We start from the raw sequence: 19,903 nt of genomic DNA on the forward strand, positions 1-19,903 counted from the left end.
GTTTCTGTGCTCTCTCATCCAGCAGGTTCCAATGGATCGTGGCTGCTGCTGTGGTCCTGCTTGACATCTACTACATATATTATTACTCTCTGACTTGATTTGATTAATTTATATTACAATGAAGGTGTATAAAGCATGACATGAATATAGAAGATATTTCATCCTAAAAAATTGTCATATGTCACAACCTAAATTGTCCTATTTTGTGTGTGGTTGTCGTTGTTGTTTGTTATGTTTTTCTCCTGACAGTGGCAAAGTGTGGGATGACACATGGGAACCTGCGCAGTTTTACACACAGTAAACCAGGCACCACAGGTCGCAGAGATCGCACAGTTCACAGCTTGTAGTTCAGCATAAAAGTTCAAAATAAAATATTTACTATACATTTCAACCAGTCTCAGTCTCTGTTTCACTCTCTAATTGTGGCTTAAGTACCTAACATATTCATGAATCTGATCGATCAATAATATCTTCCCTGCACTCGATATCTCATAGTTTTACATACTGTATCAGCCAACATTATTGTCTACATCCTCATAAATATAGAAGTGACTTGCTTATTATCTGGCAAAATGAGACAACCCTTTTAACCTAATCTTTATGTCTTTTTTGTGGCTATGATACTGGATTTTGGTTTGATGCATATGCAGGTTACAGCTGGGGAATGGCAGTATGTTGTGGATTGATTTGGCATGTTCAACCACTGTTACACCAAACTCTCTCACTTATAACATGATAAAGGCCTCTTACTCAGTGTCATGGATTTTCTATACTTTTGGGGACACAGGGCCAAAGTCTGAGGCAATAAGTCAGATCAAAGAAGGCAATGATTCTAAAATGGGAGTTTACTTATGTCATTATATATATCCAGGAATATGTGCCAGAGGATAGTTGTCATGAAATCAATATTAAATCAAAGTATTCCTTAATTACCACAGCTGACACGAGTTCTCCATAGCTGCCTGCTGTCTCAGGATCTGTCTCCAAAAAGGACCAGGGAGCGCTAACATGTTATGTTCTAAACTGATGAAGAAAATGCACATTAAACATAGTATAAACTTACTGAGTGAAGTAATGTCAAGAGGATTCCTTTAGCTCCTATTGGGTTGGTTCCTTGATCAATGCAATACAGAATCATTAATCTGGTTTTATGTAATGTCCTCAAAACATGTCAAAATGAGGCTCACTAGTCTGTGTGGCCTCCACATGCCTGTATGACCTCCCTACAACACCTGGGCATGCTCCTGATAAAGTGGCAGATGCTCTCCTGATGGATCTCCTCCCAGACTCCAGGACTAAAGCATCTGCCCACTCCTGGACATTTTGTGGTGCAGTTGGTGGATGGAGCGAGACATAATGTCCCAGATGTCCTCAATTGGATTCAGTTCTGGGGAATGGGCGGGCCAGTCCACAGCATCAATGCCTTCGTCTTGCAGGAACTGCTGACACACTCCAGCCACATGAGGTCTAGGATTGTCTTGCATTAGGAGGAACCCGGGGCCAACCGCACCAGCATATGGTCTCACAAGGGGTCTGAGGATCTCATCTCAGTACCTAATGGCAGTCAGGCTACCTCTGCCGAACACATGGAGGGCTGTGCAGCTCCCCAAAGAAATGCCACCCCACACCAAAACTGACCCACTGCCAAACTCATGCTGGAGGATGTTGCAGGAAGCAGAAGGTTCTCCACGGCGTCTCCAGACTGTCACAAGTGCTCAGTGTGAACCTGCTTTCATCTGTGAGGAGCACAGGGCGCCAGTGGCAAAGTTGCCAATCTTTGTGTTGTCTGGCAAATGCCAAACATACGGCACTGTGTTGGGCTGTAAGCACAACCCCACCTGTGGACGTCGGGCCCTCATACCACCCTCATGGAGTCCATTTCTGACCGTTTGAGCAGACGTGCACATGTGTGGCCTGCTGGAGGTCATTTTGCACAGCTCTGGCCTTTCTTTCCTACCCCACAGTACCTTCCCTTACCATTTGTTTCCTACTCTTTTACTTCTTCTTTGATGACTGTTGTCTTTCTAGATAAGCAATTTCATTTGCTCTGGGGCGAGTCAATGGCTCGGGTGCATTCTGGGACTGTCAGTTCACCAGTGTGCTGGCATGCTTCTTAACAAACACACCACTACAGCAAACATCTCAGTTGTACTTGTTGATTTCTTCGACAAAACACTGAACAAAAAATTTACTTGTGAGTGTGCTGCCTGGTGCTTTTAAATTTTGTGATTATTTGAGCAGCCCAGAAAGCATCCCATAAATTAAATTATGTTATCGTATCTGAACATGTACACTAGTCATTAAATTAGATGGGAAATAATGATTCAGGGTAAACAACTGCACCAAGGAAATTCCATTTTTCTTCTCAAAATGTAAAATGTCTGTTGAAAAATCACATTGAACAGAGATGTGATTAACTTTTTATTTTACCAAACATAACATCAATGATGACACAATCAGTCTTCATCAGAAGTGCTCAAATCACTCTCAGTGGCATCGTCTGGAATGTCCTCCTCCTCCGAGTCCATTTCCAGGAGTGGTTGGTGGCTGAGGATTCTCTTGTACACGTCCTTTCAGTTCACTTTGTTTTTTTAAAACCAGGCTACAGAGTCCCTTCTGTGCATCCTCCGACATGCCAACAAAGGAGGCTGTAAAAAGAACAAAACAAATAAATATGAGAAAAGTAAAAAAAACAAACAACAAAAAAACATCACCTCATAAACACAAGGAATTAGGATCCTGTCATTAAACATTTTTTTTAAAAGGGAGAAGGCAGTGTTAGCTAGCAATCTAGATATAGGTAAAAGATCCAGTAAGACTTTAGCATCTGCTCTTATTTTCAATCGATTCATCAAAAAATTAATAAATAAATAAAGTGCTTACAGTCTGAGGAGATTGTCCCCAACACCACAGAACGCATTCGCAACACTGTCCAGTGATGCCGCATCTCCCTGCAAAGGATCATCTCCTCCTCTCTCAGGCGCCTCACAGCCATCACCTTCTCAAAGACCTTTCTCTTTGTCCGGAGGTCAGCAGCAGCTACAGTTTAACAACATCAGATGGGAAAACATAGCAGCATATTATGATTCAAGAACAAAACATTCAACTACTGCTCAGATACTGGGAGCTTGTTTAAAAAGGATATTTATAAATCAAGAGCTTACGTTCACTTGTGCTCTGCCAGGGCCAAATATCGGTCTGCATGAGGGCATCACTGGATACGATTTGCTTTGTTGGTTCAGCGAGCTTGTTGTAGTCGTCAACAGCAGCCGCCAAGCGTTTCTTCTCAACTAAGATGACCTTGCGAATTCTGTGTCGCCTCTTGTTGCTATCTGTAAATAATCATAAAAAATTCACACCTTCACATAATGTATATAGTTTCATTTTAATCTACACTCATCAATTTGTTTGCTAGAACAAATCACATCCAGCTTAAACAAACCTGGATCTGATTTGATTCTGTTTACAAAGTAGCTGTACAAACTGAGCATCAAACGGTCCGTTTCAAAGAAACTGGGACGTACCATTTTGTCTGTAAAGACTTTGTGTTCGCACTCTGATGATGACGACAAGCTCCTCTATTCGTGCCTGCAACGCTCCAAGGCTGCCATCAGTTTGATCACTTTCTAAGTGAGAGGACTATTAATCAGAATACAGGATGAGTAACAGTCACCAAACTACAGTGGACTCTGTAATCACTGACTTGATGACATTCATTATAAGACATCTGGAGCCTTCATGTGCTGCTATCTCATGATAATCATGAGATAACAAGTATGTTGGTGTTCAGGTTTATAAAACCAACTAGTACGACATCATTTCAACCCAGGTTCTATCCAATTTGATGAAACGCAACAACTCTGCCATAAATTTGCTTTTACAAGCTTATTTTTCATTGTTTGTTGACACTGTCAGAAAGATCTTAACTCTAAGTTCTTTAATGAGGCCATGGTGGGTCCTATTGTTATACATGAGTGCATTATATTGAGACTCACCTTCAGCCCATTTCTGCACATCGGCCACCCATTGCTGCAGTGTGTCGTCATCCACACCCAGCTCATTTCTGGTCGCATTCAGGCTCTCCACTTGTTCTCTAAGGATCCTTATGATCTAAGAATGCATTCATAAATGTCATTCATATTGACATTAAAAGAGTACTGGTGTTTTCCCCCCATTACCACACACATTAAAATGGGTGTTGAAAAAATGACCTTTAGATATCGCTGGCTCAAAGTGCGGCCCAGTTGTTCCACTTTCCTTTTGTTCCACCCCAAAGCCAGGAGGGTCAGCATGTTTGTTCGCCCTGCATTTCAGTTAGTATACAAATTAGAATTAATGAGCAGGAGACTGAGTGGAATCTCAGATACGGACACATACCTGCTTTAGACATGTACTTCGTTGTGATGGCCGCCCTAGACAGGAAACTGTTTACTTGTTCCACCTCTTCTCCAACTGTTGAACCGGCCCCATCCTGAAACGCACCTCCCCATTTGATCTATAGAAAGGAGGTCACAATACATGACTGCTGAATTCATTCAACCTTATAACAAAATGTCTCAAACTAATCCAAAACTACAAGCTGCAGTATACCTCGCATTTCCAAGTGTGAGCCTTTGCATGCATGACGGAGAGAAAAGGACGCATTGACAAAAGGTTCCTCAGCTCAGGGCACTGCTGAGCCACCTTGGTTAAATAGGGGAAATATTTACAGGCCACATCGGAGCAAAGGAACGTAATATGTCCTGGGACGCTAGCTGCCAACTTCCTCTGGAGAAAAAGGGGGTAAGCAAAGATCTCCCCTCGAAACATGTTCAATGCAGCTAAGAGGACTCCGTGGCGACAACCAGCTATTTCCATGCCCTCTTCATCCAACTTCCCAGTGGACTTTTTGGACGACTCCTTTGCTGCAGTCCAAGATGAAGATCCGCACAACCCTTTCCCCGGGACCTATACACTCAAAGATTTTAACATAAAAGACATGACATGATTAAGCCCTATCAGGGACAAACTTTTTAAAACAAATGCATAACAATTAGCTGAATTAGCCTCGAGTCACACAAGACCTCATATCTCCCCAGGACAGCACTGATAACACAAAATAAAAATCATGTTTTTTTTAAATACACATGGTGACAAAATTAAGTACACATTAAGATAAAGTAAAGTAAATAGTATTACGACAACACCAAGAGAAAAATAAAAAAATATCGACCCATCCATATATGTCCACACACACACACACACGTATTTGTATATGGTTACGGCATTAACGTCATTTTAACAAGATTAACGCTAACAGCACTAATATATATATATATATATATATATATATATATATATGTGTATCTTACATGATTTGTGTGTCTCTGGATGTATTTCACAAACTCAGCAACTTCCTCATCTTTTTCAATGAAGACACCTTCAAAGTTCCCCTGCTCTGAAGTGCTGAACGGACACAGTGACAGTTGTTTGAAAAGAAACATTAAAATACATTTTTCTACAAATCCATATTTGACTTATGTACACAATGCATAACGTACCTTGCATTAGACTGAAAGCGATAAAGCTTGCGGTTTCCATCAACTGAGACGGCAAGCATGTCTGGAGTGCAGGCAGGGCAGCTAAAGCATGGCTCCTTGCACATCCTGTCCACCTCAAACTTTACAGCACTCCATTCGAAGAAACTTTTACTGAAGGCATCAGCTGATATTCGACCATTCTTTTACATAGAGGACATACAACAGAATATTCAAGGACAGTCATCATAAACATTGATTTGCACAATTTCCTTAAACTTAGCAAATTTAGAAACTCACCCTTCTGAAATGGACTGTTCGTTCATCCAGCATTTTGACAAATGCCTTAAGTGACATCCCTGGTGCAGCCTTCTTAATGTCATAGAAAGACTGAAAGGCATCCATTGAAAACAGGGTGCAGAAATTTAAGGTGCCAGGCCAATATCCACTACCCAGGATGTCCTTAACTGAGGGGGACCACATTAGGCCACAGCTGGTGCAGCTCACCACTGGCAGTGCAAGGTTATAACGGCCTTTAGAAAGGATAAGGATGAATTCAGTCATGGCTCAAAGCATTCATTTTTTTCATGTTGTTTTCAAATCGGTCTGGTAAATCCAAATGACCTTTGACAGGTGCCCACATATACTGCGGGCCGAGGGTAATTAAAACCAAGATAGCAATGCACAATTTGCAATAAAACCTCCAAACACATCTATTGTGTATGTAGTGTGTGACAAAAGGGCAACTTACCATTTATGGTTACAAGAGCCACAATTGCGCCGGGTGAAACCTCAACGTTACCTGTTGGGCAGTCACACACATGGTCTGGCCTTTGCACAGGCAACAGCCGAACTAACATTAAAACACACAATATATATAAAAAGAATTAGAAATTAACTGATACACAATAAATATACAATAACAGCACCCACTCATACATAGCAAGAAATGCATAAGACTTAAAAACTGTACCTATTGGCTTGTGAAACTCTGATGAAGGCTGCAAAAACCCTCCTGTTACTGCCTCTCTGTTGTGCAGGACAAAGCGTGTGTGAACTGCAATATCACAGTCAGCACAAAGGAATGGAAGAGGCAGGCAGTCCAGACACCTCACAACTACTTGTTTGCCACACTGACACACACGGTGTGACTGTGGATCCAGAGTAGCTAACATATTGTCTATAAGACAAGGCCTGGCCTCTTTCCACTTTTGCGAGGACACCATATTTCTGATCGCCCAGTGAGTAGCAGCTGACTCAGACGACGTCTCACAAGTCATGGCTGTGTCCTCTTCTCCATCCTCCAACAACTGAAGGAGCTCCTGACGAAGCACCTGAAGAAAATATAATCTGATCAAACACTATTCAGCTTTAAATATTGTTCAGCTTTAAAGTTACTGTGCAACTGTGTAATAAAAATATGTGCTCACGACTTTGGCCTTGAGAGCGATAAGAAGCGATCGCCTCATTCTGCAGGTGCAAGATATCTGCAAGCGAAGACACTAGAACACCCAAGGCCGCTTTCCTTTTATGGAGTTGTTTTTCTGCTAATGCAGCACTGTCCTCACAACCCCCTCCTGTAAGTTTTAGAGAATATATACTCATCCTCACAGCAAATCTTTGGAATCTCTTGATGTGAGCTGCGTTGAGAGTTTGTCTCTGTCTCAATAAAAGTTCACTGATTCCCCATCTGCTGCAGGTGTCCGGTTGTCTTCATTCTCCGCCAGCCTGGTTAAGTCAATTCCTCCTTAACATCTAAAAGAACCTATTTAATGAAGGAAGACGGGTTCACTTTGTGTTTAATATTATTCTATTGCTGTTGTTGTTTTTTTTATATCCTTCAATTGGCGTCACGGAACAGGATCCGCTCCAGGCCAAACTGGAACGGGGGGAGGACATCAGCCGTGGTCTGAGTGAACGGAGTTTGGACAAAAGCTGTGTGCACACAAAAACAAGGTAAGCAGACCTTTTATTTCTGCTATATTGAACATTATAAAAATACTTAGTGTCCAAACTCCTAGTAATTCATAACCAAAATTGTCTGGCTTACTTAAGGCTTGCTGAGAATCAGACAAGTGAATAAGAGATAAGTGAATAAGAAATAAGTGAATAAGTGAATAAAGATAAGAGTGAACTGAGGTCTGACCACGGTTGCGGCCGACGGGTCGCTCTCCGGTGTCGGATAAATACCTCAGCAGGTCTGGGACCTTGAAAGGGTTTATTAGTAACGCCTTTCTAAACAAATTAAAAGGTTAAAGGCCTTGAGAATATTTTTTAGTAATATTCTCTAAACTACAGAAGGGTTAGGAAGGCCCAGAGGACTTTATTAGAAAAGATCCTCTAAAACTTAAAAAAGAGAAGTACTGGTTGGAGTCCAAAGGAGGGGTCCCTTTGATCAATAGGAGAAAACGGATCTCTTCTTAAAACCCCGATGATTTTAGTGTTTTAAATGTTTTGATGTTCTGTTTGATATTGGACACACATAAATACACGCTGAATGCTTGCTGTGGAACACTGGGCAGGACAGTTTGGTTCTCCGTGTTCACAGATTACACAATTAAAGGAACTAGGTTCCTCTTTTGGTTAAAATAATACACCACACATAGAATTTTTTTACACATTTATTACATACATAAGGAGGGTAATGAGTGACTGCAGGTAATGTATGAAGTGTGAATGAGACGTGTGAACAAGGTGACAACCAACTAGCACCCCTATCAGGAAGCTCTAGGCAAGGTTACCCGCCAGACTCCGGTTTGGTAGAAGCTTGGTAACACCTGAAGGGATATTTCAGTGCTGACTCACCTTTAAAGCAGCGCCCCAGCTGATTAGTGCCTAACAGAGGCAGAAACCCAGCTGGCCCAAATTCTCCTTTAAAAGCAATAAAAGAACACTCCTCCATTGACAGTAAAATGGATGGAGAATTAGATCGAGAAACTAATGATGATGGTTGGGGTCCCGGTGTTATGCTTAGCACATTGGGAGAACAATTAACATGTGTTGAGACAGTCATCAACTCCACACACCAGCCTAAAGAAGCAAAAAAGCAGAAAGAGTCATTGAGGAAAACAGCTGAAAGATGCTTTTAAATTAGTCAAAAAGTTAGGGGTAACCTCTTCTGGCATATGTCTATGCGGGCCCGTGTGTAAATAGAACATAAATTACCGGTGTGTGTAAATAAAGTGTAAAATAGTGGTATAAACTGTCTGTTGAATTTCTCCTGAGTGTTGAAAAAAGGAAAAACTCTTTTCTGCTCTCTCTGAGAGAGGGGCTGTGTGTGTGAGACAGGAAGTGTGCATGCCCATAGAAGGAAAGAGATGAGGTAAACTCTGTGCAGATAGACCGAAGTAAAAAAAAAAAAAAAAGGAAAAGGGTCTCTCTCTCTGTCTCTGTGAGAGGAAAAAGGTGGGGGCCGAGTGAGCCCGCGGGGCCGAGCGGGTCCGCGGGAGCGAGCGTGTATGCTGTATGAGGAAGAAGGGAGTGAGAGGGAGCGAGTGAAAAGAGTAATCGAGTATTTGGTGATTTTTTATTATTTCAGAGGCACTGGGTGCGAGTTTTGACTTTAGCTGTGAGAGTTGTGAAAAGAGCAGGTTTTTCTTTTGTTGTAGACTGTGAGTAATCGGTGTTTTTCTGCCTATTGTGCTGCGTGGAAGACACAGAAGTGTAGAAATGTTTGTGGTTTATCTTTGTTTGACGTTTTATATAGAGTTGGTTGATTCAGGGTGATTTCTCCCGTTTAAGGGAGGAGTTGCATTGTGGTTATGTTAAAGCTTTGCTGTAGGGGTATGTGTGTGATTTTGTGCTGGCTTCGCATGTTTAAATGGATGCATAGAAGTTTGTCAGTGAGAAATTGTTATGGTGGGGTTTTAAAGTTAGTAAAGAGTCAAACAACGCCCACTGTTTTAAAAAGGCCCAAAACATCATAAAAGACACCTCACATCCTGGCCACTCCCTGTTCGAACTGTTGCCCTAAGGCAGACGGTACAGGGCAATCAGAGCAAGGACTAATAGACTCAAACACAGCTGTTATCCAACTGCAATAACACATCTGAATACTACAAAAATGTCCACCATGCCACTCTTGTGTTAATCTATGCACGGTCTGAAGCATGACGGTGGGAATACTTAGTATTTTAAGTATTCTATCTATTTTATTGATTGAATTTTATTGTTTTTTTATATTTGATATTACTAGGGATGATGCAATGATCAGGGACCATTCTTAATGTCGTCGGTCTCATGACAATGACAATAAAGTTTTTGATTTTGATTCTGATTCTGAAATACACCCTCCTCAAGAGTTCAATGATTTAGGCAGTTATGTTTATACAAATACTAAATGTATGTTTAGTGTCTTCATACAGGTGTTTTTTCTTAACCTGGAAGCCTGAGTACGGCAGCAGAAGACAGGCCAAGCTTTGGCTAAAATTCACGGCTGGACACCAGAGTTGTCCTCACCCCTCCCGGTAAAACAAAAAAGAGAGAATGTAGTTTGAGGCGGGTTTTTCTTGCTGACCTGCTCTGGGTGCTGTGTCCCTGAATCTCACCAGTGTTAACCTCTGGCGGAAGACATGGAGAAAAGGAAAAGATGTTCCTGGTAAATCACTGAAACAAATAAAACCACACACAACCAGAGAAAGATATGAGAAGGGTGAGGAACAGACACATGTGCGTGTTAGAGAAATGCCTCGTTTGAGAAAAAGTTAAAGTAACCCATATACAGACGCACCCATACATGCAATGAAGAAACAGCTTACATACATGTGCACGTACATGCAAGGTTAAAGTAGCGACACTTAACATACACCTGTTTTTAAATGATATAGTTCATACATTACTGACAATTAAACGCTTTGGGTTGCAGGACAACAACGTAACGTCAAAAGACAAAGACACTGGTCTGAGGATTAAGTGAGGACACGACAAATTTAGTGGTTAAAAGGGTCGACTTGGGACATGTTTTTGTTGATTGTTTAAGACAAATGACTACTGAATGATAGGAAATTCCTTTTTAGGTTTCTAAACAGGATCTTAAGAATTTTAACACGTACCTGTGTTGTCCTGTCAACTTGAGGGGTTATGAGTTGATTATATGGAAAAAAAAAAAAAAAAAAAAAAACAAAAACAAAAAAGGGGGGAGACGAGATCTCGTTGTTTCTCCCCTCTCGGGATAACACAGCCAACACAGCACAGCCAACACAACATCATTTTCCTGTTCGCCTGTTTTGTTTTGTTTTTGTTTTTTCTGAGAGCCGAAGCTGACCTGGACTCCTACCCTCCCCTCTACCATCGTTGCCCTCTCCGCGACCATCTTTGACCCTTTGACCCCTGAAGGCCACAGCAGCTGGACTCACAACAACAACTTGAGGATGTCAACAGTGCTGCAAAAGAGTGATCTCATGCAGCAGAGACGGAGAGCACTAAACCTAAAGCCCGTTTCACTACACGGGGGAAATTCCCAGGCTGCGTCAGCTGACAGAGCTGTGACGAGACGCGCATTAAGCCCGGAGGAAAAGGGACGGTGAGCAGAAGGATGCTGACCTCTGAGAAGAGCCGAACAGCAGAGCTGCAGAAGGCCGTGGAGCAAAGTAAGGACAACATAAACAGACCCAAAGAGGAGGGGAGGACCCTAGGCCATGCGTCAGGCCGCTGGTTTACCTAAACTACAGAACAGGAAGGTGATGAACACAAACATATACCAACACACGAACACACACTTCTGCATGCGCCTACTTAGAATGAAGGGAAACACACACATGAACACTTATGCACTTGTTGAGGGAGTAAAAACTGATACATACCCATGCACTAAAATCAAAATGTTGATTTAATTTACTAAGAAGTGACACACAATGCTCTAGCTGCTGCAATGAAGAATGCTTTACTGACAAAGGCTCAATGCTGCACACAACAAAGTCAAATACAGAATTTGCTATAATAATAAGCCCAGAGGGCATTTGTGTGGTCTGGGGAGCAGAGTCCGGAGCGGTTTGGTTATGAAAATGATGCCCGTGCGAGATATCTGGGGCTTAAGGCCTCGACTTAATTGTTTACTCTACACTAAAAAGAAAAGAAAACACTCTGAGCAGTGGTGCAGAGTGAAAACGAGGAATTAACAGTGTGAGTTTTATTTCAGAGCGCCACGTCATTGTGATGGAGATTTAATAAAGGAGGAACACACGGACAAAGAAGAAGAGAAGGGGGGGCAGCCCTTGAACGCGATTGCCTGAGGCATTAAAGTTCTGTACTAAATTCTGGTTTCCAGTGTGAGAAAAGTCACGCAGTGCCAGTAGTAGAGCTAGGTTGAGTGATGATTCTAAATTACTGTAAGTAAATCATCGTACACCGTTCAAGTTTCATGATAACGGGGATCTAGACTTTGTTGAACCCTAGGCAATTTGAACAGGTAAAAGTCGAGTGACCAAGTAGCAGTTGAATAAAAGTCATTGAATAAGTGTTGAAATAAACTGGCAGAATTAAGAGAATTAAAACATTTCAAGAGCTCAACTTACTTAATGGTTCAATTTTGTTTCACGAACGCAAAACATATAGGTTTATGAATATGAAAAGGTTGAGGTGGTGTTGATTTGACTCTGTGTAGGTTTAGGTTGGTATTTTTATTGATGGGAAGAATATTCAGTGACAAGTCCTAAGACCCGGGCGTCTGCATTTTGTTTTTGTTATTTTTCATTTTATTTTGTTTTATATTTACTGATTTTTGTTTGTGAATCTTTTCTTTAAGCAGATCTGCACATCGGAAATTACAAGCATTACACGTCGGCGAGAAAATTGTTGTAAGTGAGTTTCTCCGCATTGAAATGGGTTCTGGAGGAAACACTTGTGGGGACAATTAGAAACGAGAGTCCCTGTTTAAAAAAGGATTCAGCGAGGTAATCCAAACTCAAGTTCTTGTTTCTTTTTGAGATGACGTCATTTTGCTGAGTGTGGAAACTAGATGCGACGACAGGTTTCACTATCAGCAAAGAACGGATGAATGGATGAAAGACTGGGAATAAAAACAAACGGACTGACTGGTAAAAGATGACAAGACTTGACCATGACTCAAGGTTAACCACCTCCACCTAGATAGGATAAAAGGGTGGATGAATTTATGTGGGTTTCTTTTACAGGAGTAGAAGGATGACAAAATATTCGAGGATGAGTGAACCTGTAAATGCCATTTTTGTGTCTTGTGTTGCTTACAGAGGTAACTGCGCAGCGTTACCATTTACATTTTCTTCCCTACAGGGTTACAGTTTTAATGTTTTTCTATTACAGGATTTCTGGGCGGATGTGTGAAGAAACGGTGTTTATGGGTTAGGAGTTGGGGATGCTATTACACTGTATTTACAGGAAATGTTTTATAGCACCTATGGAATGAGGATGCCTGACTACGGTCAATGTGCTGCTAATGTTTGCTTTGCTTTGGTGAGAGGGGTGCAGTAGAAAACAGACAAGTGACATGAAAACAAGTAATAATAACAAATAACAAATTTGGGGACAGTTTGACCTAGAGCCCACTAACTGGCCATTAGGGGCTCTCTCTCTCTCTCTCTCTCTCTCTCTCTCTCTCTCTCTCTCTCTCTCTCTCTCTCTCTCTCTCTCTCTCTCTCTCTCTCTCTCTCCCTCTCTCTCTCTCTCTCAGGTTGTTGCTCTTTAACTCCTAGAACACGCCCTTGGCGAGGTGGGGGGAACTGGACCACCTTTCTGTGCCCCATCATCCTCTATTAGACGACATCCAAGCTAAGTAAACATGTCTTGGCCCTTTCCCCCTGAAATGACAGGCAGGCAAAGATGTTGCGTCTTTGTTTGCTTCCTGGCCCTGGGTCTCATTCCCATTGGCATAATCCTGATCTGTGAAGGGCCCCCGACACTTCTGACACCTTCAAGTTCAAAAGCTTCGCCCCCTTCTGACAGTCCCAATCTGACAAATGTAGCCCCTAGGGTCTTGCCCACCACTTCCTCTCCAGTTTTACCATATTCACTTTTGAATGTCCTTAGCAGTTACCGTTCTGAGTTTATTTTACGGTTGATTTATTCTTTTACATTTTCACGTTTATATCTCTCATTATTATAGTATACTCTGTACTCTCCACATTTTTATCATTACTTATGCTTTTTGGTTGCTGAGTTACAGGAACTGTTAATTTTGTGTCTCTACCCTGGTTGCACTAACTCGTTGTATCCGTGTGTGCAGGACAGCTGTTACTGCTTTCATCGGGAACCGAGACTGCTTGCAGCCGACCCCTGGGCAGGGTGGTGCCTGGACTCTTTTCTCCTCATCTGCAATGACAGATAAAGACAAATGATAAGACCCGAGGAGTTTTTCGAGCCAGGCTTCGACACGTCTCTGTGTTCCTTTGAATGTTACTTATGTTTGTGTGTTGACCCATTTAAGATGGGTCAAAAGGGGGATTTGAAGAAAATATAATCTGATCAAACACTATTCAGCTTTAAATATTGTTCAGCTTTAAAGTTACTGTGCAACTGTGTAATAAAAATATGTGCTCACGACTTTGGCCTTGAGAGCGATAAGAAGCGATCGCCTCATTCTGCAGGTGCAAGATATCTGCAAGCGAAGACACTAGAACACCCAAGGCCGCTTTCCTTTTATGGAGTTGTTTTTCTGCTAATGCAGCACTGTCCTCACAACCCCCTCCTGTAAGTTTTAGAGAATATATACTCATCCTCACAGCAAATCTTTGGAATCTCTTGATGTGAGCTGCGTTGAGAGTTTGTCTCTGTCTCAATAAAAGTTCACTGATTCCCCATCTGCTGCAGGTGTCCGGTTGTCTTCATTCTCCGCCAGCCTGGTTAAGTCAATTCCTCCTTAACATCTAAAAGAACCTATTTAATGAAGGAAGACGGGTTCACTTTGTGTTTAATATTATTCTATTGCTGTTGTTGTTTTTTTTATATCCTTCACACCTCAGTTCCACACACTAACAGAAAAAAAATAAAGAAAGGAAGAAACTCTTCCACAAAGTGAAAAACACTCTAGGCAGTATGTTTCTTAGGACTCCACAAAAGCCCTGCATAACTCAACTATAACAACAAATATAAAAGTAAACAGAAATCACAACATATACAAGAAGGTAAAGTACCTTTTGTTGGGTTGACACTGGCAACATAACTAGGTTCTTCACGTGGACATTGATGCTGCTCTCTGGACACTTGGGGGGGGGGATGAAGAATATTTACTTACTGAAATTCTTTGGTGAAAACAAGTTGTGAGATAAAATCAATGGTTGCGTGAACACTGACCACGTGGCATGCAACTAGTACTTCGACTGGTTGATGGTCTTTGAGGAATAAAATCTCCCTGTCTGTCACGTTTTTTCCAGCGCACTGGTCTTGGCTGAGGTTCACTCTGTGCATCATTCTACGCAATTAACAAGGAAAAAAGGGAACACCTAAAATACAGTCTATGATTAAAGCAAAGATGATCAAACATCTTAAGTTAACCAACTTAATTTGACATAAACTTATACACATATATAAAAATTTATTTTAAAAAAATTTCAAATAATATAACGTTTACTCCGTACAAAATATTAGACAAGCGTGTTCCCTCTTTAACAACTGTTTCCACTAAAAATGTTACCTGCATATCTTGAAGGAGTTCGTCAGCAGCCTGAAGCTCTTCCTCCAGCTCGGGATCCTCTGAATCACTCATTTTCAAGCTAAAGAGGAAAGAGATTTTTGCAGAACTCAGTGACATAAACACATAACTAACGCAATTCAAATGATTTTCAGTCTTGGCGCTCCAGTTAACGTTAGCAATTAACGTTAGCATCATCAGTTTGTAAAGAGCTAGCAGAACTCTTAGCGCAAAAACTGCTTTACGCACCATGTGAGGGTATTTTGCAGCACACAAGTCCTTTAACGTTTGTAATAAATTTAATCCATCATCGTTGGATTAAATGGCTAATGCTGCAGTAGCCACGTGTAGTCGTTACCTAGTAAGCATGCTGACGGTAGCTGTAGCCATTTTTAAATACATTACACCGTTTCCGAGATCAGTCACCTCTGTTTGTTTGAAGCTTTTATGAAAAAACTAACTTTGAAACACACATCAAGGTATTACTTTAAATATATGTATTTTTTACATACCTGCATTAGAATCAATCAGTTCCGCCTCATTTTCTTATTCTTATAAATGGGTCTCTCCGTTCTCCCATCAGCCTTTGCTTACACAGGTTGCGTCTGATTGGCTGGAGCCGAGCGCATCCAAAACTAACAGGAGTGGTGAATGAATCTATAAATGTGTTTTACGTGTGAAATGAAAATAATAAACCTAACAAAGGATTATGTACGTTAAATCTGCGCACTTTCAGATCGTGAATCAGTTTGGAAAACACTGTGTGATGGCCACAACATGAAGCGATTTTATTGTTGAATTATCAGTGATACTTTCACGTGTTTTTGTTGAGAAATGTTAACGATGTCATTAAAAGAAAGCATTAAATTAGGGAGAAAAACCCGTTCGCGGAGAGGGTCCCCGGTTCTCCAGTTAGATTGTGCTTCACGTCATGTTTCGCTGTGATGGGGTTATTATTGGAGTAAATGGATGGCTGGAGCCTCTGCTCGAAGCCTCTCTGATCACCGAGAGCAGGTTCATATTGGAATGAATTGACAACCCACAGCGTCGCATAAAAACGTGGAAGGGTACCTTAGGCGTCAGCATGAGAAGTTAAGGGACGTGACAAATCGTCATTATTTTACGTGTCGGGAGTGAGAACGGGTTGGACAAAATACAACTCCACAACATTACTAGCGCAAAAAGACAACCTTCCATTTATTTTCACTTAAACAAGAAGCTGGTTTTTATGTACATTAAAGCTTTATAAAAATTTAACAGTGCAAATGCAAATTCCTTGCTGAAAGTTTAACCGAAAGGCATTTCCAGTAGAAATGGGCTGAGATATCCTGAACATAACCATGTATAATATCCACTGAAGTTAAAAAAAAAGGTGCTTTGCAACATTAAACTGCAGTGTGCAGTACGTATTTTTCGGACCATAAGGTGCACAGGACTATAAGGCACATTGAGCGAAACAAAGCAGTCAGATAAATCAAACTTTATTAAACTCATTCTTCTTGCTTCCTCCACTTCTGTACCATTGATTCATTAATGTTGAATTCTCTGGCAGCTGCTCTATTCCCATGTTGTTGCAGTAGATTAATAACTAACCTTGTATTGTGGATGGATTATCTCAGTTGTTCTCCTGACTGACGTTTGGTCCGTTTACAGCATCCTGCCATGCGATTGCATTTGTCTCTAACCATGAGGAACCTTCACGTTAACTTTTATAATCATTATATACCAGCTAGCCCAACTTCAGTAACCCTACAAACGTCACTGATGTTTAGTTTCCTGTCTTCATTTATGTTGGAAGTGATAGCAGAGCTGTACGTTTGATTTTTTTCAGAAATCTCTCAGTCAGAACATTCAATATCATGCTTAGGTAACTAGCGAAACTAGCGAGCTAACTTCCGCTAGCTTCCTGCTAACTTCTAACTCCGTTAAATGTAATAAATTTTGTTTTCATGGATGCCTGGAAGTTAAACTTCATAGTTACACCTGGTAAAGCAGCAATGCTGATCGTTTTATTAAAGATGAAAGAATTTAGACAGTTTTTAACTCTCAGTGATGCTGCAGTGTTCGTTTGACCTGAATTATACGGAGTTTAGGACCCAGATTACTCCCAGATTTAAGAGCATCTTAGTCCGACAAATACGACAATAACGACGGCCGCTTGCATGTTCTGCAAAAAAATGTGCTTTGTCGTGTATCTGACGGACAAACACCAAACCAGTTCCACATCACTGAAGTTGCACCATTTTTACAAACCAATTCTGGTTCATCTGTTTCACTCAACAATCGGCCATGTGCGTATGAAAACAAAGGCTCTGCGCATGCGCGTTTTACTCATATTCTATCGCGATATTTCATTTTCCTATCGTTGCCTAACATTATACCGGTATTACCGTGAACGGTATAATATGGCCCAGCCCTAAATAAAACAAAAATTTATTTTAGGGTAAGGCTATATATAGATTACCTTAACAATGATATCAGGGAGGGATGCTGTCAGCTTAAGCTCGTCCTGCAGTGCCAGCGTCCTGGACATTAGAATCTCCAGAGTTGGAAGGATTCCAAAATAGCAGTTCTCTTCTCCTTGCAATATGTCTAGTGCAGGGCTGCCCAATCCCAGTCCTCGAGAGCTACTATCCTGCAGCTTTTAGATGCATCCCTACTCCAACACAGCTGAATCAAATGGTTTGATTACCTCTTCAGCATGCCATCATGTTTGGCAAAGGCCTGATAACAAGCCATTCATTTGATTTATGTGTGTGGGAACAAGGATGCATCTAAAAGCTTCAGGACGGTAGCTCTCGAGGACCGGGATTGGGCACCCCTGGTCTAGTGCAACAGTGAGTGGCTTCAACACGATACAATACTCCTTTAGGAACAGATACTCCCGATCAGTGAAGCATTTGATTCCAAACTGAGTGCAGACAGTATTTAATTCAGCAAGGGGAATGTCAGTGATCCTGGACAGAGCGTCGTGAAATGAATTCCATCGTGTTCAAACAGGTACTATGAGTTTTTTCTTGAAAAAATTATCTACCAACTCTGAAGCAACAGAAGAACGGTTTGCTTTTGTCCACATTGCAGAACACTTTGAAGTTGCACTTCTGTAGATTAATTTTGCCTCATTTGCTTGAAGCCATTTCTCAACATCATGAAAAATTAAGTTCAGTGTGTGTGATGCACACCTTAAGTGTGGAGGGAGAGAAAACTATCCTTCAGATTCTGTGGAAAGGGTCTGCTCAACATCAGTAAATGTCACCTCTTCATCTTCTTCCGATTCCTCATCAGAGTCTGATTTTTGGAACATTCTGAAAGCTTTGATAAAATTGGACCCGTTGTCTGTCACGGTGGCTGTCACTTTAGAGTTCAGTCCATAAGCCGAATGTACTTGCTCGATTTCATTGCCGATGACATCATATGTGTGTCTCCCTCGAACTCTTTTACATGCTAGCGCAGCATGTCCTCGTACAAAAGTAGAAGGATCAATCCAGTGTGCCGTCATTCCGAGAAAACTTTTGTTATGGTTCGTCCAAATGTCAGCAGTCGTGGAAATATATTCCAAACTCTCGAATGTCTCTTTAAGCTCCATTTCCATGTCAGCATAATGGTAAATGGCCTGCATTTGTATAGCGCTTTTCTAGTCCCTAAGGACCCCAAAGCGCTTCACACTACATTCAGTCATCCACCCATTCACACACACATTCACACACTGGCGATGGCAAGCTACATTGTAGCCACAGCTGCCCTGGGGCGCACTGACAGAGGCGAGGCTGCCGGACACAGGCGCCACCGGGCCCTCTGACCACCACCAGTAGGCAAACATGGGGTTAGTATCTTGCCCAAGGATATTTGGCATGCAGCCAGGAGGCAGCCTGGGATCGAACCACCGACCTTCTGATTAGTGGCTGACCTGCCACCTGAGCTACAGCCACCCTTATCTAAGTAAGTAAGTAACACTTATCTAAGTAAGTAGAAAACGTTTTTCGATCATGCAGTGCTGCTTTTTTGCCACACACAGGTATTTTGTTTAATATGCACCTAAAAGATGGAGACTCTACAGTACGCAGCGATAACATCTCTTCCACAACGTAACCTGCAATCATTTTCTTAAGCTCACCTTCAGACACTTTCTGTGTTGCTGAAGTGAAATCAAGTTTCGTCTGCTCAGCAGGAGTTGCCGCGGTGTTATCCATGGATGATGAAGATGGCTCACTCAGAAGGCTTTGTCTGTGCTGCCGTGTCAGGTGCTTCAGCAGATTACTCGTGCTATTGACAGCAGCCGATAATTTTTTCTCCCCAGGACACAGCTTACATATTACCGTAATGTTCTTGTCTGCTTGTTTTAGAAAAGTGAAGTGACGGGAATATTTCCATTTCATAAAACAGGCCCTCGCTTCAGCTGAGTCCGACATCTTCGGCTGTAGAATACGACTATGCGGCAAACTGGCGCGAAATGACGTACAGCTGCACTACAGCGATGTTAAAGCGGCAGAGTTTATTTTTACCTTTAGAAGATAAATTATTGAAATTAAATAATGATTTTCAGCGAGTTTAGTTATTTTTACAATGTAACGCAAGTACATTGTAAGTAACTGTATTTAAAATACCTAAAAATGAACAGTAATTAGTTACTCTACTTTTTCAGTGGAAAAGTAATTTAAATACAGTAACGTGTTACACCCAACACTGTCAGCTGGTCAACCTCACTCAGGCGGACATCCATATCAGCCAACCAAATGACAAGCTCCTCTGTCACGATCTGAGGGGACAGACCGTGCAGTGGTGTGTG

General features: G+C 41.5%; 1 protein-coding gene and 1 long non-coding RNA gene across 4 annotated transcripts in view; one reads left to right on the forward strand and one right to left on the reverse strand.

The window, feature by feature from the left end:
- Positions 1 to 2,068: 2,068 nt before the first annotated feature.
- On the reverse strand, positions 2,069 to 19,812 carry LOC113007065 (uncharacterized). 2 transcript variants are annotated; one of them, XM_080296086.1, is made up of 14 exons: positions 15,367 to 19,812; positions 15,121 to 15,199; positions 14,781 to 14,898; positions 14,445 to 14,689; positions 6,490 to 6,850; positions 5,817 to 6,369; positions 5,541 to 5,719; positions 5,352 to 5,445; positions 4,591 to 4,947; positions 4,378 to 4,495; positions 4,212 to 4,303; positions 3,996 to 4,110; positions 3,525 to 3,626; positions 2,069 to 3,332 (listed from the first exon to the last, which is right to left on the reverse strand). In XM_080296086.1, the coding sequence occupies exons 6-14, from the start codon at positions 6,078 to 6,080 to the stop codon at positions 3,133 to 3,135; spliced, it is 1,521 nt and encodes a 506-aa protein (XP_080152212.1). In that variant the 5' UTR covers positions 6,081 to 6,369; positions 6,490 to 6,850; positions 14,445 to 14,689; positions 14,781 to 14,898; positions 15,121 to 15,199; positions 15,367 to 19,812; the 3' UTR covers positions 2,069 to 3,132. The 2 variants fall into 2 exon arrangements, with proteins under 2 accessions (XP_080152212.1, XP_080152213.1); XM_080296087.1 differs by lacking the exon at positions 2,069 to 3,332 and having other exon boundaries at positions 3,522 to 3,639; positions 15,121 to 19,812.
- The window catches only part of LOC145423501 (uncharacterized), a 152,313-nt gene continuing 139,284 nt past the window's right edge, over positions 6,875 to 19,903 (forward strand). Inside the window, exons 1-2 of one of the 2 annotated variants that reach the window (XR_013904558.1) lie at positions 6,875 to 7,472; positions 13,162 to 14,329. This is a non-coding gene — a long non-coding RNA (uncharacterized LOC145423501). The other variant, XR_013904559.1, reaches the window with a different exon arrangement.

This window comes from Astatotilapia calliptera, chromosome 22 (assembly GCF_964374335.1).
Source record: "Astatotilapia calliptera chromosome 22, fAstCal68.1, whole genome shotgun sequence".
NCBI classification, from domain to species: Eukaryota; Metazoa; Chordata; class Actinopteri; order Cichliformes; family Cichlidae; genus Astatotilapia; species Astatotilapia calliptera.

Coding starts and splice junctions, on each gene's coding strand:
- LOC113007065 (XM_080296086.1), bottom strand. CDS start 6,080: ATGACTGAATTCATCCTTATCCTTTCTAAAGGCCGTTATAACCTTGCA. Junction 4,111..4,211: donor TGAGCCAGCGATATCTAAAG/GTCATTTTTTCA, acceptor ATGCATTCTTAG/ATCATAAGGATCCTTAGAGA. Junction 3,627..3,995: donor TGTGCAGAAATGGGCTGAAG/GTGAGTCTCAAT, acceptor CCTCTCACTTAG/AAAGTGATCAAACTGATGGC.